The following is a 24,644-nucleotide window of genomic DNA, read 5'->3' on the forward strand; positions in this document are numbered from 1 at the left end:
CCCTCCTCAGCATTTCTCACCCTTAACCAACCCCGTGGGGTGCGGGGTTAAAGTTCATCGTCTGGGGTTTCCCCTTTCAAACTGAGTCTTGATAACAAGGGCCAAGGCGGTTTTGACAGTGACACAAGCTTGTACACACATGCACACACATACACACGCCCGAAAATGTCGCACACTGAGCCTCCAGAAAAGTCATGGCAGCTTTAGGGAAATACACACTTGGGTTTGAACTCATCAGCGAGGGGTCAAAATTCTTGAGAAAAGAGAGAGAAAGATCCCTCTCAAGTTTTCTCACCTGTGTTATTTCTTCCAGGCTCCATTTGCGCCCAGTAAAGTTTACTCATTAACGCAGAGAGAGAACCAGCGTTTCAGCTAAAAGTAAAGGAATTCCACTTTCCCAAGAGGAGGAGAAAAGGATGACAGTGACACACAATCCCTCCTTTCTCTCAGTTTTCTCCGTCTTTCTTTTTTTCCCTCTCTCTGTCTGTCGGAGCAGAGGGGTGGGATGTCTGTCTGCTCAGCGCCAGGGGCTCTGACAACGATACGGTTCAGGTCAGAGAGAAGCAGTGAAAGAGAGAAACACATAGAACCAGAAAGAGGATGAGAAGGCAAGACAGGAGAGATGGGAAAATAAAGATGCATAAACAAGAGAGGGGCAGAAATGTCAGAAAGGGACTGTTGTGACACTGGAGCCTGGAGGCCCTGTTGAATGAAGGGTGTGGCTAATCTCCAATAGGGTGAGGGGATATCATAGTTGCACGGTTTGACTCTCCTTTTGCTCTATTTCCCATTTTCTGTCCAGTTGCCAGTGACAAGTAGCAGGGATAAATTCCTGGTTGCAACAGACCATCAAAGTTCTATTCTTGAAAAAATCCACAAATCTCATTGAACTGTACACATTTTCTCCGTGATTGAACTGCAAAAGCATGTCCGGATTTATCATATCTTCTTATAGAAAACATCAGAGTACTACGCTTTTGATATGGTCAATGAGCTGTTTGACTGACTTCGCCCCCACAGCCACCAGGATGGCGGTGGTTTAACCACACACACGTAGCTGAGGCCTGTTGCACCTTCTGAACTCAAATATTCAAGGTGATCAATGCCAAGCCAGCAATGAATCACGTGTGGAATAACAATGACAGTCTTGGGAAGCTTTCACTGCACAGCAAGGGCAATGGCTGACCTCACTATTGATGACGTCAAATCTTACATGAAAAGAAGTTGAATCATCCCCCAGTGAAAGTTTATTTCCACTGGTGTTGCGCAAAAAAAAGAGAGAGAGAGACAAACTTGAATGAAACAGTGAATGGAAAGAGAGAATGAATAACAGCAGCGAGGTGTAAATTATGAGCAGCTGTGCTTTTCTTTCTTTCGGAACGGAAGCACGTGGAAAGGGTAGGCACTAGGACCTGCAGTGAGCCACACAGGAGGGAGGGAGCAGCTTTGGGACTCCTCTTACTAAACTTTTAGAGCAATCCACTTCCCAAAGAGTGTGGGAGGGAGACAGACAGAAGTGGATGGCTCGAGACCTGGACTCACAGACTTAAAAGCAGAAGCGGGATTTAGAGTTTGGTCTGCCCCCGGCCTGGAGAGAGTGAGGTGGAATATAGCAGAGTTTATCTGGAAGTTTTCACTCACTGGGGAGGGAGGAGAAGGAGCATTAACAAGGTGGTGAGTCCTACCTTGTTTGTTTAAAACTCTTAATTAAATATGGTGTGAGTGCATGTAGTGCGTGCGCGCGTATGTGCATATTATACAGAGAAACAGAGAGGAAGAAAAGAAAGAAAATGGGTCTCTCTCAGAATATTGACTTTAAAGTTTTCTTCATACCTGTCATTAAGTGAAAGTGGAGCTTCTGAATTGAGATTGAGCTCAGCAGCAGCAGTCATTTGGTCCTGTGTTTGAGAGTGGGGGGGGGGGGGAGAAAATTCCAGTTGACTACAACACACAGGAGGCACTAAGAAAAGTTCAGTTGAGTGATGAATGTAAAGTTTGTGTTGCTCTGTTCTGTAAACAGTCTCGGTCAGATACAGCACAGTAGTTTTCCAGGTATGTGTAGATGGAGAGAGGGAATGGAAGAGGAGAGGGTGAAGAGGTGAGGATTACAAAAAAAAAATAGGGGGTTCTCTAAACTTCAATGGGAGCCCGTTCACTGTTCAGAAAGCTCCTGGGACATCAGGTTACCTTCTTTCTCTCCCTCTATCCCTTTCTTCTATCTGTCTGTCTGTCTCTCTTTCCCTCTCTCTCTCTCCCTCTTTTTCTATCTGTCTTTCTCTCCGATCATGTTACACAACCCTCAAAGGACTTGTAGATTCTGATGAGCTCCGATGTCCAACGTGAAGTATGTTTCTGAGGTTATCCTCACGTCTGGGTGGGGCCTGCTGCTTGTACATAGGTGTGCATTGGATTATTTTTTGAATATTTTGACATGTATATTTGTGTGTAATTGTGTGTGTGTATGCAAGCGTGTGTGCTAAACACAGACCTCATGCCTGCCACTCCTACCAGGGAATTCCTTTCGGGCTTTGACAGGGGAGGAATGTCACCATGGACCAGCATTTACGCACACAAACAAACATTACTCACTCAAAGCTTCAACGGTGTCCTGTGGGTGCAGTTATTTCGTTAGACCTGTTGTGTTAATTTGATGTGATTTGAATATATTGAAAAATACATTAATTAAAAATAGGTGTCGTTACAGGTGAGTGTTTACAAGATGTGTCAGTTTTATTTCTGTCACATGCACTTATCTGTACATCATCAGCTTCCACAGTGTTGCGCTGTACGTATTGTATGCACATTTCTGTTGGGTAAGAAAACATATCCACAGCATAGTCAAGCCAGTAAAACTCCCTAAAGAGAAAAGGTGCTCCAGTCTGTAAAAAAAATAAAGAAAAAAAATAGTTTTAAAATTGTTTACGAGCTTCAGTTTTGCTGGCTGGAGGGGAGCGGACTGTACTGTCATCACGTCTCCGTTGGTCCACAGCGGAAGTGGACAGAGAGAGCTGCAGCAGCCTGGCTGTATATCTTACATGACATCTCAACAGATACTGCACTTTGCCCATGTGGTGGTCACACACAGGTTACTTTGCATCACACTCACTCAAAGTTGAACTGAAATTTTTTTTAAAAGTACATATTTTTGTTGCCTTTATCAGCTAAACAAATTAGATGATCTGTGTCGTGTTTATGGGGAGAATCATTTGCCAAAAAGAAAGCAAATTATATTTTCCATCACTTGGTCTCCTGAAGGCCGTGCAATCAAGCCATCTGCAAAGTTGGAAAATGTTCTTACATCAAGCCAATCAAAACATTTCATTGTCACTTGGTTGTTGTAGCGGAGACACTGACTGGCAACCAAAGAACCGTGAATGGTCAACCACGGCAAATAAACACAATAGACAGATCTACCTCTTATATCACACTTTTGGCTCTCTGAATAAGTGGAGTAGTTGCACTTTGCCAACATCAGCTTGTCATCTTTAAACAGTTTAAACATTTCCACATGTCAAAGGTGGTTATTTTTAGATATGGACATGGAATAGTACAGTCCTTTGTTGAGACACCGCCACTGTAAAATTGACCCTGTGCTGCTCCTTTGGCATGTAGTCTACCTTTGTTTGTAGTGCACCTTGGCTCCACTTTTGTCAGGCCTGAGAGTCATCCAGGAGCTAGCAGACCAAAAAGACATTTGTGATACAGCTTCTTTATTTCCAATTTGATTAACCAAATGTATTTTTTCTCTCAGTTTTCCATGATTTTCTCAAAATGGCATCACTAACTTTGATTATGGTTTCAATACGAAATGCTCATACTTGTATTTTTCAAACCTTGAGGTGGAGGGCAGGAAAAAAAAATATCATGGATAAGCTACTTTGTGTATGTGTACAGAGGGCAGTGCTGTTTTCCCCTGCAGACAAAGATGTCTGTGATTATTCATGACCCTCTCAGGTTTCCCTTTGAAGCTGAATTACAGCTTTCCCTATGTTAGCACCAGTGTATTTGTGAATGCATGTGTGTGTGTGTGTGTGTGTGTGTGTGTGTGTGTGTGTGTGTGTGTGTGTGTGTGTGTGTGTGTGTGTGTGTGTGTGTGTGTGTGTGTGTGTGTGTGTGTGTGTGTGTGTGTGTGTGTGTGTGTGTGTGTGTGTGTGTGTGTGTGTGTGTCATGTGAGAGACAGAAAGATGGAGAGAGCAGGGGAAAGAGATAAAGGGTAACACTTGAAAATAGGATACATATCCTACAAATCCTCAGTCGCTGCTCGATGTTTACTAAAAATGCATTTGTTTGTGGCAACAACATTATAGTGGGTTTACTTTTCCTTATATCCTGAGAAAATGTTCTTATACACATTTTGTGAATGTTTTCACACACCAAAATGATTGTTACAATTTATTCTACTGTAACAATGTCCAATTATTTATTGCACAACTAACAATACATTTGTGACAATTTTAAGATAGAACCTGTACCTAATTTATTCAACACTGGCACAAAATGTTCATGTTTAAATTGTTTAAATAATAAAATGGTACTTTATGAAATAAGAATAGCACAGGGTCAGAGCAGCTCATTAGAAGAAGAAGAATCTAAGGCAATATTGTGTCTATTAACTTACTGAGGTTAAAGCAGAAATGCCCCATTCTTAATGAAGCCAGATAGCGCTTAAAGCAGAAGTAAGCGATCCGGTCGTTTTGGCTAATGCTGCGTTCCAGGCAGGCTTTTGAAACCGTAAATTACAGCTTCAAGTCACAGCTTACGATTTTGTAGCGTTCCAGGCAACCCACTCGTGTTTTTCCGACCTGTTTTACCTGTGAAAGTCACTATAACGGCCACTCGTAACTTCCGACCCGTGAACTCGTACCAGATCAAACTGATACAACTTCACAGGTCGGAAAAACACGAGTTACGAGCTGCCTTGAACGCACCATAACAGTCCTCGTCCCTACGTCACCACATTCATGTGCATCCCTTGGCTGCACACACAGCCCTGCATGCCGTTCTCTCTCCTCATTGGATAAAAACTGTAGGATACGAGACAAGTTTTCTCCTCGGCTCAGAGCAGAGCAGAGGGACTGAGAGACCCGTGTTTCAGTCCAAACACTCTATGTAAGTGATTGCTGTCGGAAGATATAACTATTTAAGACTTATATTAACACAAATATATCACTCACTTCTGCTTTAATCACTTCAGACTTATTCAGTTAAAACAGCATGGCTAGAGGAAACTGCTAGACAGTGGCTGATAGATGTGCTTCTTATCCATCTACATGCCTGCAAGCAACAACCAGAAGTTGTTTCTCATTCAGAAACAAGAGCTATACAGTCATTACAAGATGTGTTTGGATTTGTTTCACTCACCCCTGTGTGACATGACGCGATCTCAATCATCATGCAAATCTGTGAAATTGCACTCATTCAGACTGTGACAGGAAGAAGCTCCACCCCTAAAACACATAAAGGACGGAATGATATGAGCTGTCTAGACTGTGGAGTGTTGTATAGGACACCTGGGCAGCGACAGGCTGCGACAGCACACCTGGACTGTCAATTTAACTATGGCTCTTTAACCTGAGGCCCTAATTCCAACCACACCAACCCCTTAAACCATAAAGCAAACCTGTCTTTTAGAGATGCGTGGTAGTGTAATGATTGTCAGAATTATATTTATAGGCAATCTTTTTTTTTTAATGAATGAAGAATTGAGGCTCTACATTTATTCACAGTGGAGCAGGTGTACGAAGCACACTGTCACCTTCACTGTCACTGCCACACCAGAAACCATTTACATCCAGAGTCCTGCCTGTGGTTAGGTTAGGGCAACAAGAGCACTTTGGTTGAGGTTAGTGAAAGATGGTGGTTTTGGTCAAATGTAAATAAACACCTAACGTCACTATGAGAACTGTGCTGTCAGCATCTATCTAAACGTAACCATAAAAAGTAAAAGATTCAAATGCATGTGCTGTTGGAAATTAAGAATCACTAGGAGACAGGGTTTTATTTTGCAGTCACTCTAAAACGGAGTCATGAAACATGAGTGTTGACAAGATGCTGTCCTATACGACACTGCTCTGCACATTTGTTCCTAGACAAAAATGTAGCTTGACATGAGTACAGTACATCTAACATAAAAAATGCGGCTCAGTGCCAGCTGGCAATACAACATTTTTTATTGTTTGTTCACAGACCGATCGTGCCTTATCTCCCTGTGATACACAATTTCTTATCAGACCACAAAATCTTGAGGCAGACTAATGAGCTGGAGTGATCTGCCAGTTAGACACAGCGGTTAATAGCCCCCATTAGGATACTGTTTATGTAAACACTTGTTCTCGGTTAATGACGGCAGTGTCTGCAATACCCACAGACCCCATCTGTGTTCTGCAAATGCAGGAACTTCATCTGTTCTGCAGGAACACCCCAGTTCCAAGAAAACTGACTTTAAGAAGTACTCTGCTAGTTAAACTGCTGCACTGGATGGTCTTTCCGATGGTGGAGAGTCTGTATCTTGCTGTAAGGCCAACAAGTGACATGCCAGTCAGGAATTTTAAGCCACATATTTGTCAAAATATATGAGTGTGAAACCTGTGTGGAACTGAGTGTGCTTACATTGAACATCTCAAATTTCAAACAAGGCTAAGTCTTATTTTGTTATTTTCTGTTATAATACACTCAAGTTGTGATATCACATGTGACAATAAGGTTGACAGGGCCAAACTGTTTTTGTCTAACCTTAACTTAGATTACGTAAAAGTTACCTTATGTTACCTCAAGAGAACCAAACATCTGATTAAGCAGACACAAACATCTTAGTACGTCTGAGAGAAAACGGTTTGAACATCTAAAACAAAGCTCCTCTGTGAGGCGAAAATGAGGGGGATAATAATTCATGGGTCAAACCATAAACCGAAGTTCGGCTTAGGTTGTATTTTGGGTCGCTAGAGCAGCAGTCTGGCACAGATCAATGCACGGAACGGGCTGAGAACATCTGGTGTAAAATGAACCAGCTGAAATGTTCTGTCTGGGTTCAGTGGGAGAGGTAAAAGGTCAGAGTTTGGGCCCGGGGGTTACGTCTGTGTTTGTGGAGGTGGATGGGGATCTGGAGGTCATTCCTGTTGACATTTCCTTTACAAACAACTTCTCATAATGTTTGGGAGAAATTTTATTCATTAGAAATCACACCTAACATTGTTTGACATTCGTAACCCGCTGGACTTGGACAGAATGGTAGTCCGACATGAGCAGGAATCTTTTGTCCCAGCACCTTCTTCTTCCCATATGGACCTGTTTTTCAGACGCTGTACAAAACCAAGAATAATGCACCGCTGTGTTTGGACTTCTCCATACATAGAAAACTGAATCCAGGACTGTTAATGCAAGTCAGCCTTTGTGTTTGACAGTTGAAGATCTGATTTCGGCAGGTGCTCCATCAAAGGGTTTATGTTTGCCTGTGTCTGCGTGTTTCAGTTTCTATGGCTGTGCACTTGTGCGTGTGTGCACTGTATATGCTTCAAAAATGACAACTAAATGTGCAGACATGCCTGCTCATTCCACATTAAATGCCTCTATGACTCTCAGCTATGGTCTGCTCTCCTCTCATGCATGTGCACGCAGTTCAAAGACACAGTAGCTGATAAATCACCAAATTACAGGGGCCGTGCCTATTGCTAGAATAACAGTGTTGTGGTCTTAATCTGTTGACTTAGTGTGCGCCTGCTGTTTTGAATTGTTTCACCGCAGTGCAATCCTTTTTTTATGTGCGTCTGTGTACATTTGGATTGATGTGATGACACTGTCTCACTCTCGCTTTCTTTCCCTTTTATCCCAGTTGGTAGGTTGCCTATAGCTTGCCTGGACATGAAACTCTCCCTTGTTGCCGTCAAAAGAACAAGGATCCTTGATCTTTTCAAATATTGAAATTTGCACCAAAAGCTAAAAAAAAAAAAAAAAGAAGATGAAATTAACCTTTGCTGATTTACACTTTGTTGAGAATGTGTGTTTATTTGGGCCATTGAATAATCTGCTCTTACAAATTGGGAGTTATTTAGAGAGATAAAGTTTACTCAAGCGGAGACAGTAACTGAAGAAATAGAACTGCAAACCACTCTAACACTGTAGGAATGTGGTCTGTACATGTGTATGAGTAAAGCGCATGTGTGTACATGTGGATATACATGTGTGTTTGTGTTGGATACGCATCAAACACACACACACACACGCCTTAGCCCCAAGGATACAAGTGAAGGCACTCGTTATGCACTTATTTGGATTATGCTGATTTGGGAATACACAATAAGCAGGAGGATGAGCCACTGGCTAGTCATAACCAGGAGCAGAAAATTAATAAGGCGTCATTGTTCTTGGAGTTGACTCAGCAAGACATGATCCCAAAAACTACCACTTTTGCCTTTAAACTATCCGTTTTATCATCATGTCATCAAGTCTTGTTTTAGTTCGACCTTGTAGATTAATAGTCATGGGGACTTTTTCGGGGGGATGACGCAGTAGGAAGCCATTTCTCTCAGCTGGATTCTCTGTTAAGTCTGTGCATCAAGCTCCACAGTAAGTATTAATTTATCTAAACCCCCCACGGCAGGTCACATACACACATGAACGCACATGCAGACCGTCTGGAAAAGTAGCCACTTCATCTCTTTCACCATAGCTCTGCTCGCACACTGAACATGGCATGCTGGTAACAGACAGAGGATGGGCCTGGGAGGTCCCACACAAACAGGTGGTTGACATCAGCCAGAGGGAGAGAGGGAGGTGAGCAGATGGAGATATGGAGGCAGAGAGACACAGAAGCAGAGAGAGAGAGGGATGACAGAACGATATGGAGACCACACAGAACAGAAAATAGCCGGGTCAAGTCTTAAGTGAGAGGGGGTGAGACTGTAATCAAACAAATGCTGGAAGTGACGACAACATCAAATTTTTTACACTCTCAGCGGACTGAGTGCAGTTCTGACAAGCCCATCCGTAGCCGCCCAGCCTGATTTGTTGGTTAAAAAAAAAAAGGAGTAGGAGTTTTATTAGGTTTCATGTTTTGTTGATCTTTTATGATCTCAGATGAAAGATATGAAAGTGAATCATTTATCTTCTAAATTTGACGTTGTATGGAAGTACAAGTGTCTGCCGTTATGTTATATGATACTGGGAACAGCAGCCCTTGAAGCTTGAAGTGTTAATACCAGTGTACTAACATGCCTGTCATGACAATACTAACATGCAGATGTAACATACAGTACAGATGTTACCCTTGTATAATGAACAGTGATCATTTTCATCGTCATGACAGCCCCAAAAACAAGAATATTTGTGACTGACTGACTGATTGAATGAATGAACAAGTTACACCATTGGTCAGGTGAACCAACACATTACTCAGCTGAGTGTTTGTCTTTTCTCTTCTACAATTAATAAGTGCAAACAATCAGTATTGCAAACTTTGCTAAATGTGTTGCTATCACTAGTTTCTGGCACTTTTTTGTCCCAGATCATCTAGTGTCAAGTCTACAGACTCCATGGGCAAACACAACTTACTTTACATAGATGAGTCACCGGCAGCACTTCACTGCAAGCAATACTTTTTCTTTGCATCTACTCTACTCAGAACGGTGGATCACCAGTTTGTTTCCCAGACGGAAGTTATGTGTTATTTGAAAGGCAAAAATAAAGATATTCTGTCACTTGTAATTTTCTGTGAGTGATAATTTTACAAGCACACATGGACGAAATTAAAGCGCAGCTGTTATTTTCTATTTGTTTGGTGATTCGGACATGCAGTCAACGTCAGGGAAATTAAATCAGGATTAAAACAGCAGCGTAGCAGCTTGGACATGGCAGTATATTGGAAGTCACAGGGCTTAATGGGCTGCATTTCAGACATTATTATCATCATTTTGTTTCTTGTACTGTACAACAGAACTGAAAAACAGAAAATGACCACAGTGTTATTGGCAATTTAGCTGGGCTGAAACTGACTGACACAGAGCAGAATACAAATACGATCCAATGACATGAGTTTAATAAAGCAGTTCTGTTTTCAACCATGCCCATATGCGGGCCAGCCATACACTATAGGTTTTGTTCTAGTTTCATGTGATGTTGCATTCTGGACTGGGAAATCATGTCATATATCTCAACATGAACAGTTTTTAGATATTGTTTCACAAGATAATAGAAAACCTTGACCCGCTGGTGGTCCTGTGGAGCAAAATGTGATCAACAAAATCAGTCTGAGTGATCCTCTTGGGGACTATGAATGTCTGCAGACAATTTCATGGCAGTCCATCTAACAGTTGCTGAGATATTTCAGTCTGGACCTATTGGCCATCCATCCAGCCATGTTGCTAAATTAGGATTTGAGGTTACTGTAGAGGGGGCTGTCAGTTAAGCATGATGGCTCTTTAAAGCCACATGGCAGCGGGACGTAATCGTTCAAGTGAGGTCTTTACGTGTTTTGCTTCAGTTTTCTAGAGCGAGATATTTAATCCCTTCATGCTTCAAAGGTGTCGTGCTGGTTGGTTGACCTTTCGCCCCATATTGCAGTGCCAAGAGAAAATTGAATTACGTTTATCCATGTAACATCAATTTAAAGTGGCAAAAGCAAAACTCAATGCAAACCTTTAGCTCAAAGCACTTTTGCTGTACTGTAATAGTCACATTTTGTCCATGCTGTCATGCTATGTATAGTTTATTTACATTGCCTTAAAAAAAGGAATATGGGTGTAATGCATTCAATAACATAAATAAAACAAAAACATACATGCATAACCAAAAATCTGACACAACATATGCCCAGTCTACGGGCCCACACCCATCCTCATGGCATCAGACAGAAAACACAGGTGACTGTGTGAGCACATCCGTCTGTTTACGCCTCTGATTTGCCTAGGTTGATTCATTCACTTTTGCTTCACTTCTTTTTTCGCTCTCAATTTTCACAATGTCACGCAATAAGTGTCACACGCAAATTTATATGCGTGATTACATAAAGGATACAAGCTGTGAAAGACATGTTCAAAAGCAACAGATTGACATAGGATGAGTCAAATCAAACTGAGGGTAATGACCTGGATGTGACTCACGCTCACATTAGTCAGTGAGCCGTATCAGAAACGTGACTGAGACTTGTTTCACCTGATCAATATAGATACTCTCCAGGAGGATTAGTGTCAACACAACCGAGCGTCTGCTTAGACAGAATAGAGTATTTTCAAGCTCAGCTGCTGTGGATACGCTGAGAGTAAACAAGCAATATGAGCTGCAGCAGCTCAGAGACAATTGGTGTTCTTTCTGCTGGAACAAACATCAGTGAGATGTTTTTTTTTCTGTCATAGCTGCTGGGAGGAAAGACTCCTTTTGTCCTTCACTACTCAACTCTTTGCAACTCCCATTATTCCTCCCTTCTTCCCCGTCCTTGAGCTATTCTTTGTCTACATTTTTGACCCCCTGCGACCTTTTCCCTCCTTCCTATATTTCTATCTATCACATGCTCCTTTATTCATTGAATTCCCAAGACATCTCATTGCCCATCTGTGCCCCACCTTCTATTGCTCGTTGCCTCTCCCCATCCCTTGATATCTCTGACTCCTTGCTCTCCATCCCTCTGTCTTCATCTTTCTCTGTGGCCAGACAGACATTCCTGCCTCTGGCCCTCCTCCTCTCATTGCTCCACTGTGGGATCTTCGATTCTCACCAGGAAAGGGGGAGTTATTACCACAGCCATGCCAAAAGATTAACCACTTGTCATGAGAAGATTGTTGAATGTCAAGGTCATAAAAACTAGGGGTCTGGAAAACATGTTAATCATTGTGTTCATTCAGCTTTCAAGGCCTAGAGGACTAACCTCCCACATCTGCTGGTCCAGAACAGGGATAGAGTGGGTTGACTGGGGATGGGCCCGGTTGGGGAGGAAAATGGAGGGGGAGAAAGGCCTTTTACTAACACAGCCATGGTGTTCTGGCCGTGACTTTGCCTCATTGCCCAGTGAACCTCATACCTGAAGCTCTGCTGGCGTCTAAGATAGAAACCACAAGTTTACACAGGACTGAAGCTCATTGACTGAGGATTTTTATGCAGTGATAGTTGAATTAATTAGTTGCGTCATGGACAAATTTGTTGAACTAAGTTGCATGTACATTCGTGAGCGCAGCCTGTCACTCTTGACCACTGAAAGATGATGAACTTGTGTTTCTGAATCTCCAGAAGTGTACAAGAGGAAATTGGCCAAGACCACACAAATAAGATATTAGCTTGGCGTCATATCAGCATGCAGATGCAGCTGCCACATTCACAACAAAAACACTGTTTTACTCTCTGAAGTGTAAGAGTCTACTGCAAGGGAGGCAGCGACACAATGTGAATGGATGTTGGGTATCATGAATGTAGGATTACTCTCGATTTTTGATCGATTACTTCAGCGTTGTTTGAAGATTGGGCTCGCTTGTGTTTCCATACTGTTTTCAAAAAAATAAATAAATCTATTCATTTTTCCACATGAACAATTCATTCAATCAAAACACTTGTATTACATAACATGTGTCAACAGAGAAGGCATTTTTTTTGTTTGTTTGTTTGTTTTGCTGTTAGCTTTATTTTTCTTTTTAAAAAAAGAGACGGTCTTGGTGAACAAAGAGCTGCATTGTTTCACAGTTTCTATTTGCTGCTCATCCCTTTCTTCCAAATGCAATTAATGCTGGACTGAACATCAGCTAAAATACTGTTTATTTTGGATGTATTTCCTAAACAGCACAAGGATCCAATCTTTCCATCATGATGCATTATTGTTCGACTCACTGTAGGACAATGTGCGACAGCAGAAAAAAGGCTGAGGTTACATTCTAGACATGTCTCTGCTTTGACTCCAGTTGCCCCAGAAAATCAAAACTGACTCTGGAACAAATATTGTGCCAGAAACTGACTCAAAAGTTTTTAACCACATGTCAGGGTATGCATTGCTGAAGATGTGTGAAACCTTAGTTGAAAAAAGATAATCTTCGAGCCAGAGCGACACAGCAAACGCCAAACTTAAGGCCTGTGGTTTGTGACTGTTTCTGTCTCTTGGATGGGAACAGGAGCCATGTCGATGTTGAAGTGCCTCTGAGACTTGCTACAATAAAGTGTATAGTGATTTAAAATTCACATACATGTCATTGCACCTGTTGTTTGACAGGTGGGATGGACTGAATTATTGGGTATTTACTTTCAACTAAACTACACAGATTATTTTCCATTCTTGGCGCAACACTCTGATATTTATTTATCTTGGAATGTTTGTCTTGGTAAAACAGTCAAATTAAATTACCGTATTATACATTTACAAGACCAACTCTTTCCTCTGGGGATGCTAATTGATATCCTATTGTCTTAAAGCAGAAGTAAGCGATCCGGTCGTTTTCGCTAATGCTGCGTTCCAGGCAGGCTTTTGAAACCGTAAATTACAGCCTCAAGTCACGATTTACGACTTTGTAGCGTTTCAGGCAACCCACTCTTTTTCCGACCTGTTTTACCTGTGAAAGTCACTATAACGGTCACTTGTAACTTCCGACCTGTGAACTCGTACCAGATCGAACTGGTACAACTTCACAGGTCGGAAAAACACGAGTTACGAGTTTCCTTGAACGCACCATAACAGTCCTCATCCCTACGTCACCACATTCTCGGCGTCCCTTGGCTGCACACACAGCCCTGCATGCCGTTCTCTCTCCTCATTGGATAAAAACTGTAGGATACGAGAAAAGTTTTCTCCTCGGCTCAGAGCAGAGCAGAGTGACTGACAGACCCGTGTTTCGGTCCAAACACTCTATGTAAGTGATTGCTGTCGGAAGATATAACTATTTAAGACTTATATTAACACAAATATATCGCTTACTTCTGCTTTAAGGGAAGAAATCCTCTCACAGCCTTTGAAACATTAGCCAATAATTTATAAATATTCCACAACACAAAAGGCAAACGCGCACTATGCACAGTCTTGGTTTGAGGCAGCCAAGTCGGAAAAGAACGAACGGGATCACATGTCCAGTGAGATGGTTAAATTTTTCCCCAAACACAAGGAACTGATAGTGAGTGAGTGGTTCTCTTCGTGCACCTGGACATATGTGCTTGCACAGTGTTGAAATCTGTTATCGCTGTTAGACGCAGAAACGCCGCCATGTATCCAGGAAGTTACCTCTGGCTTTTAACTGAGAGAGAAAAGATGGACATTAAGTCAGATTCCAGGAGCGGAGAGGGAAAACCTGGCTGAATGAGAGACAGACACGCTGATGGACAGACGGAGAAAGGCACGAAACAGCTGGACGAAGACGCTGGCTGGTTGCCAAAGTGCCTTCCTTTTAGTTTCCACACCTTTCCTCCCTGCTTCCCTGATATTCTCAAGATACTCTGGGAAGATACACAAGCTTTTATTTCACCACAGCTGATGAAGAGAAACACCTGTGTAAAATTTGTGATGCATTAAATCCTACAGGCGCCAACCATATACTGTATGGTCTAATGTATACTTGCTAATCAAAACAAGAAATGAAGTACAAATACACATTTCTTGATATCTCTGCTCCCACCGCATGGCACCACGTTCATTTATAGTTATATTGGAGGTAAATGTGTTTGAAATGGTTGGTCTGCTCATAAAACCTGAGACCCGATATATTCCAGAGATTTTGTTGGCAGCGTGTTAATGAGCTGTAAAAGATTCAGTGCTTGCTCAAAGTAGGCCTATCTGTCTTTGTGTGGTTGCCAGTATCAGAAAGCTGAGTGGAATAAAAGGTCAGTCCTTTTTTAAAAGGTACGTTTTGATTGAAATACTTTTGAAAATTGGAAATTTGTTCATTACAGTGTGTGTTGTAACTGCCAAGCACATTACATTTTATTGCTGCCCCCTGTAAACCCTTCATGCAAACACAAGCTGATGCACATTATGTTCTTTTCTCCATACTGTAGCAGTTGGCTATACCATAGCACATTGTGCAGTAAATGTTCTTTTGTTCTGCATATTTTGCATCATTTGTCATCGTACTGAGGAGTCAAGTGCTTTAACAGGTTGTGTGTGCTTCTCAGTTTGATGCTGCCTGTCTCTTTCTTCCTGCGTCCTGAGGCCAGAGCAGCAGAGTTTACTGTTTGAAGTATCTCTGATATACAACAGGTGCCCTGGTTCTCACAGCAAATGTCTTTAAAACCTGAGGATGAAGAGAGAGGCCGGATCTGAAACTGATCTCTTTCATCTCTGCTGCTCGCATTACAACTGTCAAACATACTAGTTGATGAAAATCAAGTTTTCACCTTGTTCAAGGAAGTATTTTCTAGTTTAGCTGCAGCAAATGTAGTATGAACAGCTGTTTACTTGTCAGTAAAAACATTGGGAGTTCAGCATCAAACATCCTTCCTGGTAACACTTTATTTTAAGGGGTCCTTGTTCCTGTGTATCTACCTAATTAATTACAGTGTAATTACCTATGTAACCGTATGTAATAACATGTACTTACATTGTAAATACATAGTGTATTTTAGTGTACTTACAGGTCCTTGTTACACTTGTAATAAGAAATGCCAAAGTGGCCTCTCTCTTTGCACAAGCATTTCTTATTACAAGTGTAACAAGGACCTGTAAGTACACCAAAATACACTATGTATTTACAATGTAAGTACATGTTATTACATACGGTTACATAGGTAATTACACTGTAATTAATTAGGTAGATACACAGGAACAAGGACCCCTTAAAATAAAGTGTCCTCATTCCTTTACTCCCAGGTGCTGTCATCGATGCAATGCCAATGTTAACTTTGTCTTTATCATGACTTTTCCCCCACTGCGATTAGCATGCTAGCCTTATCACTTTTCAGTAGTGACTCACTTTAAACAAATTATAACCTTGTGTGTTGTAAAGACCATCAAAAAACAATCTCCATAACCCACTTGCAACACGAAACCACGTTCAGCAGCAGAGAAAACCTTGCAGGTAGTCCCTTTAACATAATGTTGTTTAATACAAGGCATAAGTTAAATAAATAGTCAACACTTTAACTGAAACCAGAAACCTCAGTCAGCACAGAGCAACAATTTGCATTAGCATAACCACAAACATTGTGTCAGCAAGTTCCAGTTACAAGCTAGCAACATACAACATAAACAGATAAACAAAGCTAAATTATCATTTAGTTTTTTCCATCCATCTTCATACTTGTTGATTATTCACTGGTCTCTAATGTGTAAGTGTTTCAGAGGGACAATTCAAAAACAAACTACCAAACATAGCAGTATATTTTAACATAGCTGATTTTGCACTATGCCAAAGCAGAATGAGTGCAAAGTGAGTTACAAATTGAAGACATACTGTAGGTTTTATCACTGAGTTAGTCAGGACTAAATCAAAGATCTACATTACATTGGGAGTTAAAGCAGAAGTAAGCGATCCGGTCGTTTTCGCTAATGCTGCGTTCCAGGCAGGCTTTTGAAACCATACATTACAGCTTCAAGTCACAACTTACGATTTTGTAGCGTTCCAGGCAACCCACTCGTGTTTTTCCGACCTGTTTTACCGGTGAAAGTCACTATAACGGCCACTCGTAACTTCCGACCCGTGAACTCGTACCAGATCGAACTGGTACGACTTCACAGGTCGGAAAAACACGAGTTACGAGTTTCCTTGAACGCACCATAACAGTCCTCGTCCCTACGTCACCACATTTCACGGCGTCCCTTGGCTGCACACACAGCCCTGCATGCCGTTCTCTCTCCTCATTGGATAAAAACTGTAGGATACGATAAATGTTTTCTCCTCGGCTCAGAGCAGAGCAGAGTGACTGACAGACCCGTGTTTCGGTCCAAACACTCTATGTAAGTGATTGCTGTCGGAAGATATAACTATTTAAGACTTATATTAACACAAATATATCACTTACTTCTGCTTTAATTTTACAATTGTCTGGAATGAAACACCACAATTTGAAGTCTGAAATGTACAGATGTGTTTCTCTCTCATATCACGTAAAGTGAATTTCAGCCTGGTATACTATCAAGAAATGATTTAATTTACATTAAATTCCATCTTAATACACTTCATTGATAGATGAAAGATATCTTTGATAATAGACTGCCAAATTAAACAACATTAAAATCACAGCAGTTTCCAATATTTTTCCTTTTTTACTAATTGTCTACGGAGCTCATTCATTTCCTGGCTGTCTGACCTGTGCTGCATATATGAGACTTTCTAAGTGTTTCTAAGAATAGCCGGCTGACAGCCCCGGCCCGAAGAGCATTTGGAGAGCGAAACTTAATTGTGCTTTTAACAGGCGCTGCATGACATCATTTTCCGTGACAAAAACTCGACCCACAGTGGTGTCAGGGATGTTGCATCACTTTCACATGGTGTCTTGACTAAACTGTGACATGCAAATTGTCTCTCCACGAATGACGAGCCTTGATTGCAGTTCTTAATTGAAACAATGACTATGGGGAGAATGAAAATGGCTCTTACTAGAAGTAAAGAGACTTCTGACGGACATGTGAACTGTTGAAAATGAAACCTTGCCTGAAGTAAGAATTATTGGGTCCATGAGGCCCAATCCTTTTACATCCTTGCATTTTTTTTTTGCATTGATTAATGAACAGTCACTAAATTTCCTCTAGAGTAAATATATCCCCAAACATTTGGATGTGTGAAGTGAAGGAGAGCAAGTTGACCTGGCGGTCATCCCTCTTGGTAATTATTTCCAGTGGATGACAGGAGGAGGAACTACACTTCACTAAGTTGATGAGAGACACAGAAAAACTGTTTACCTTCCTCTGTTTTCCTCTGCATCAGGTCTCTCTGTCTCCTTTCTCTCTTTCTGTCTGCAGCTGTCAGCCTCTCTTTCTCACCCCCTCATAATCTGACGCTGTTGTCATCGCTGTGAGAGAGAGGTGTGCGTTTGTATGAGGGAACCGCTGACACGCCACTGCTGTACGTCTTTTAACAAGGACTTGTAACTAATGACTAATGCATCACACAGATAGGAAGAACCCCCATGCTAACTGTAAACTAACCTTGGGTTGATGTCAGGCAATGCTCTCCTAAACTGCTCATGATTTGGCACATCTGTCTTGTTGTCTTTGTATCACAGTCAACACATGGTGGTGTACTGTAACCACATGCCGTAATTTGGCGTCTTGCTCACACTGGCAAACTAAATGAAAACGTGTCACTGGCTAGCACAGCGCAGTCTTTACCGGTAACTGTGTGGCTGGGCTCCACTGCCTGGGGCTAAGTAATTTCTCTCTGGCTTTCCAGGTCACAACCCAGCAGCTGCATGACGTAGGTCTTCTTTCCACATACTTTCATCAGCTTTGGCAGTCTTGTTAACCAGGTAGTACCATGTGGTGCCTTGAATGCCCATGCCAACGTAGCATTGGGAAATGATGGATGACTTAGCAAATTTGAGAGATTTACAGTTCAGTAAAACTGGATAGTCTGGCTATTGTGAAGTGGAGCCTCCTTAAAGAAAGATGTTACAACAAGCCACATGCTCTTTATTTATTTTTATTATTTTTTAATTTTTTTTATCTTCTCTCTTCTCACAAACAACCCCCTTGATGCAAACTATACATGAATCATGAAAGGGTATTGAACAATGTCTTTGTTTATACCAGTGTTGTATTAATGCAGTATGTTGAGTGTTTGGAAATATGAACCATACAGTGTCTGTCATGTCTGTGGCATTTGCTTACTGTAAACGGATTTGGAATACCTTTGTCATTGTTTGGCAGGCAACACATAAGCAGGATCATCTCCTACTGACTTGACCATGTGTGTTTGTGTACTCTTAATTTTTCTGCCTGGATACTAAAGAGGAAAGCAGCTCACTGCCCCGTGCAAGTAAAATCACAGGGAGCCTCTCACACTACTTTGAGACTTCCTGTTTTATCAGTACCATATGGATATCCTTTCCCCCCATAGTCTGATACAGGATTTACTGTATGTTAGTGTGTAAAATCCATTGGACCATTTGAGCTGGTATTTTCCTGCAGGCCCAGTCAACACTCTGAAAATTTGGTTGAATTATCTAAGTTTCCATTGCAGCTAGTACGCAGTGTCTGAGTGTGTGTGTGTGTATTTTTCCACGAAACCATAAAACAAATACACAGCTTTGGGAGCAAATCCAAACTGCATTTATCTGTAGGAGCATCTTAGGATCTTGTGTATGTATGACGGTGTACAAGTGTGTATTCTGTATACAGTATTTATGTGAGAGGGTCACAGGGATAGCCACACATTCTGATCGAGTGCTGAAGTAATCCTATAAGTCAGAGGTGCTTTCTAAACCGCTCTGACCCTTGTGCTCCAGCGCTGCAGTGTTTACGCTGTCTCCACTGGCATTAAACACAAGCCACATATTTTTAACATTAGGATCCTCCCGGCTCACCCTGGGCCATGTAAATACTGAGGTGCCCGTCAGCCTGGATCAATCAGCTTGCTGCCTGTTTGGACTAGCTCCATATGTGTGTGTGTGGGTCTGCGTGTGTGTGTGTGTGATTGTGTTCACTGAGGCCAAAAGATATCACTGGTAGGTTAGTTTCAAATGATTTCAAGGGTGATTTTGCAGAAGCAATGTAAACCCTGAAGAAGTTTACCACCACAATTTAAGGTGTTTCATTTCCTGTACAATTGCATAAGATTTATCTCACTATGCTCAGTATAATGGCCACTTTTAGAATGATGCAATAAGATGTGAGCAGTATTTCATATAGGAGCTTTTTGACATAGCCACTAATGGATTATATTCAGAAGCTTGTCATGGGATTTGTACGACCTTACAACTATTAAAACATAAATTCCAGTTGCATACAGATGACATCTAGGACATGTTTAAAAAGCTTTTCTCAGTAACTAGAGACTATAGTTATCATACAAATGTTACATGTGATACATTTTTCCACGATCTGAAATATAGTGGGAAAGAAGCATAAAACACATTACATATAAATATTAAAGTTAAGCACAAGTTGTACTAAATTTTAAGGAAATGAATAAATAAATCGAAATAGAGTATATTCATTCACATACACATTTCTATACTTATTTTCCACCATATCTTGTTGACAACCAAGTATAATTCAAAGAATAAAAACTCTAGGTTTGTGGGAAAATACCTGAAAAATGATTTAAGACGCTGAGCTTCTCTCATGCAGCTGAGTTGTTGTTTGTAATGGGAACAGGGCCAGTGACATTTTGATGCGTCTCAGCTGCTTGATGCTGTCGCTGAGTTCTGGTCTGAGCAGGCAACACTGACCTCTACAGGTCATTATGTGCTACACAGGGAGGATTTCTGTTTTTATAAGGGGACCTGGGTGTCATGATTAAATAAATAAAAAGGAAAACGTTTCTTTTTTGAAAGAAGATTATCATGACTAATAGCATAATATTTGTTTTGATATCCAGCCAGAAGGCTGTACTGCTCACAGCAGTGTAATAAAATGTAACATGTTGAGGCAAAACACACACAACAAGAAGTTTTGTATTACACCAACACTGTACTAGCAAGGTGGATGTTACAGAACACTGCAGATAGGTCAAAAATACTGACACACTCCCTACATTGACCTTCTGAGTGTCTGTGTGAATTCATATAAACCACACCATCTTAGCATGCAAGCTGTTCAACCTTGTATAAATTCCTACATCTGCATGTTAGCATGTGTGACAGTTTGTGAGAGCATGGGCTTGAATCAAATCCTCTATAAATGATGCAGATGCTTTATGTTCAGCACATTCATGTAACATCTAATGAGGTGTGAAATACCACACATTCCATTAAGCTCTAAGAGTTAAACATTGGTGAGTGTGTGTGTGTCTGTGTCTGTGAGTGCGCGCTGTGCAGGAGATAAGGTGAGACAGTGGTAAATTGCATAATGTCTGTAAGAGCAGTGGAGGTCAGAAGAGACACAAGGCCACAGACTTCTGAAAATAATCTCATCTGCACACAGTGAAACATGTTTACTGTTTACTTCATGACGGTCTCATCATTGTCGTGATGCTGAAATTGTACATTTTTCTAAGAAAAATGAAAAGTGGATGCCCATGAAAACGATAAAGAATAGATGCTACTGTATAAAGAACATTGAGTTTCTAATGTCTACAAATTAGTATTTTATTTAACATGGCTATTTACAAGAGAAACATTAATTTAATTGGAAAATGTCATGGGGATGAGGGTGAAAGTGGTTGGTCTACTTTTAAAAAATGATGTATCTTATCTTGAGTTTTTGTTTTTTTTGTCAAAAGATGTCTCGCAGGATATATTTAATGTTCAAAAACCACTGTTTTAAATAATTCAGTATTCAATGAGCAAAATCTATGGAAATGTCAAAGAAATACCCAACTCATATTTTGTAAATTAGATACTCTGTCTGTGAGTAAGCCTTGAATGAGAAGGGTGGACATATTTAGTTATGATTTGTTATTTGACACAGTGATTTGCATCACTAACATCCTGTATGTCCGATTAAGTTCATTTGGCCTACTTTTTACTTAGAAAACTTGACAGTTTCATGGCATGACAAAGACAATATACAGCCTGAATGTAAGAACCAAATCACGTCTCAGTAACATATGTGAAATGAATGAAGCTCTGAATTGTGAGTCCACATGTTTACATTTGGTGTTTGCTCTGTCTGCGTGTGTTGCAGAGCTCTGGTTCAGGGGGTCCAGATGGCAGGCATGAGGAGTGCCTGCACTGGAGTCTGGCTCTAGAGTCCACAGGGGCTCCCACTTCAACTGGACGCATTCCACAGGTTCGCATAAATACTCACCAGAGCAACGCACAAAACAACACAATTCATATTCAGGGAACAGAGATGCTGATGGTGGTGGTGAAAATGGACAAAACAGGGCAATGAACAGAGAGAAAACACTGCTGAATTATAACTTGATCATACTAATTTACAATGTATTTATGTGAGGGTTACAACTAAATCTGAATGTAAACAAATCATTAATTTTACTTTTTTAGTCATATAAACCAGATGCACTTGCAGCACAGAACTTAGCACGTTTTCCAAATAGTTATACAGTTAGATCAATAATTCAAGCATTGATAAAGATGCTGAAAGAGGAAATTGTTCTTTAATACACACAGACCCCAGACCCCGTACTCAAACAAGGCCTGTAACATTATATATAACAAAGCATATATAATTTTTTACATAATAATTATAATCGGAAAATGAAAACAATAGCACACTTGAGGAGGCTGGGTGGTGGAGTCAGCTAGGTGATAAGTGTCAAGTTATAATTGCTAGACTGTAAACTTGCAAGAATATAATTGAACATAGCTTGAGAATGAGCTAATCATTAAAAAGTACAGATCAAATCAAAGCCGAAGCCAGTCAGCAAGTGTAGGCATGCCCTCAGTGATCTGTCTGAACTAAGGACATGCTTCATTAGTTGATGATAGAAATGCCCTTCCTAACTTTTCAGAGCCAGAACACAAAAAGACAACAAGGAAGTTTCTTTTTCTTTCAGTAGGGCTCAAATTACAAATTTTGTGTCTGAATTTGTTCCCCCCTGTTTTCACCTCAGGACGTGTGCCCATGAGGTCGTCACCACTGGTCCTGCTCCTCCTGATCGGCATCCAGGCTGCACTGAACATGGGAGGTGGATTGGCCCGGAGTGCCGGGGAGGCCGACCACAAAGCAGGACAGCAGACGGCAGCCAATCACACAGCAGGACAGCAGCAGCAGCAGCGGACAGCAGCGGGGGGCCACCTTTCTGAACACCATTCTTCACAGGAGCATCACAGGACCAGTCACCACCACAGGACCAAGAAGCACCATCGGGGAGGTTCACACACCCAGGACAGGAGCCCCGTGGGCATGAACCCTACAGCTGATTCCCCCCCCGACCCCTCCATCCCAGTGGTGGACCCCAAGCTCTTCTCCAAGAGACGTTACCGCTCCTCACCACGTGTTGTCTTCAGCGAGGTGCCTCCATCACATGATGCCTTTGAAGGTGAGAGCTATGACACTGAAGGGGCGAAGGGGGTGAGGGTGAAGCGTAGAGCAGGATCACACACCATGCACAGAGGAGAGTACTCAGTATGTGACAGCATAAATAAGTGGGTGGGCAACCTTACACGAGCCACAGACATAGCTGGGAATGAGGTGACAGTGCTGCCCAACGTTACAATCAACAATGTGGTGAAGAAACAGTACTTCTATGAGACCACCTGCCGGTACCCCACGCACAGAGGCTCTGGAAACGCTAACGGGGGAAAGCAAGGGGGACGGGGTGGCAAACAAGGTTCCAAATCTGGCCGATCAGGCTGTCTTGGCATCGATAGTCGGCACTGGAACTCCTACTGCACCAACACACACATATTCGTAAGTGCCCTCACCATCTACAAGGAACGGACAGCCTGGCGTTACATCCGCATCAATGCCGCATGTGTGTGTGTCCTCAGTCAGAAGTCTTGGGCTGGACGACTGGGGCACTGACTGAGGAGGACGACTCCTGACCACTGAACTATGAACCGAGCACACTCATTTCTCCCAATCAGCCACTGCAGCTTTATTGCCAATACTGTAATCCTTCTCCCGCACCTCCAAACACACAAACTCACACACACACTCATAAAACATACACACATACACACAAACAGCTTCATCTATCCAACCTCTTGGCCCCTGACCCTACCTCAGTCTGAGAAGTCCTGGTTGTTTTAAGTTATGATGACTGCATGTCATATTTATGGTTTATACAGTCAAATATTGAAATATATACTATATATGTATATATACAAAATGAATTCAAGCTTTTAATGTTGTTGTTATTGTTGATGTGTTGTTCATGCTGTTATTTATTAAACACCTCAATACTTGCCTGGTTTGTTGTGTCCATGTTAGACAGTGCTAATGTTCACTTTTTTAAATTAAAGCTGATGAATTGTAATTTTCATTTCAATAGTTAAAAGTAAAAGTTAATCACAGTGGCCATCTCGTCAGGCTTCAGTCAGCATAGAAGCTTTCTGTAAGGCATATTGCTTTGTAGCAGAAGCCACTGAAGTCAATAGGACTCACGGTGAAGCTGAAGCAGCAATTTAAACTTTTTGACCCTTTCTTATAGCAGCTTCATCAGGCCATTTGGGACTTGGAAAGTTTGCCACATCATTTGTGGTTATACTATGTGTCTGGCTTGAGATGGTACATGCAGATGAACAGGCCCCAACTACAGATTTTGGTTCATATTTAAACTTGAACAAGAGGCTTCAACAACATCTGGCTCAACCTGGTGTTATATGTACTCAATTTCATTTTTTTGCTAATTCGTCCTCAAGAGAATTTTAGCTAATATAGCATGCTAATAATAATAATAATAATATTTTGGATCTTTGAATGGACTTAATGTGCTGCAATTTTATAAAATAAGACCTACAGTGCTATCCATGAGGACTGAATCCACCATTATCATGTCTCTAGGGGGACACGTCGTGGCTGCATCACATCAATCATCACAGCTCATGTTGATCATGTTGACAATAATAATTGATGCTCTACTGGAAATCATTTGATATACAATCAAGTCTGAGACCATTTTGTAGTATTTGGAATAGAATTTATATCTCTCATGAATCCTAAATGAGTTTAAGAGGGATTTAG

At 41.4% G+C, this 24,644-nt stretch overlaps 1 protein-coding gene across 2 annotated transcripts; it reads left to right on the plus strand.

Annotated features, from left to right (window-relative positions):
* Window positions 1–1,519: 1,519 nt before the first annotated feature.
* ngfa (nerve growth factor a (beta polypeptide)) lies at window positions 1,520–23,835 on the plus strand. 2 transcript variants are annotated; one of them, XM_083975488.1, is made up of 3 exons: window positions 1,520–1,674; window positions 21,678–21,782; window positions 22,570–23,835. In XM_083975488.1, exon 3 carries the CDS (start codon window positions 22,581–22,583, stop codon window positions 23,481–23,483), a length of 903 nt encoding a protein of 300 aa, XP_083831614.1. In that variant the 5' UTR covers window positions 1,520–1,674; window positions 21,678–21,782; window positions 22,570–22,580; the 3' UTR covers window positions 23,484–23,835. The 2 variants fall into 2 exon arrangements, with proteins under 2 accessions (XP_083831614.1, XP_083831615.1); XM_083975489.1 differs by having other exon boundaries at window positions 1,520–1,671.
* The last annotated feature ends 809 nt before the right edge of the window (window positions 23,836–24,644 follow it).

Source organism: Trachurus trachurus (genome assembly GCF_905171665.1).
Source record: "Trachurus trachurus genome assembly, chromosome: 7".
Classification (NCBI taxonomy): domain Eukaryota; kingdom Metazoa; phylum Chordata; class Actinopteri; order Carangiformes; family Carangidae; genus Trachurus; species Trachurus trachurus.

Coding starts and splice junctions, on each gene's coding strand:
- ngfa (XM_083975488.1), top strand. CDS start 22,581: ATGAGGTCGTCACCACTGGTCCTGCTCCTCCTGATCGGCATCCAGGCT.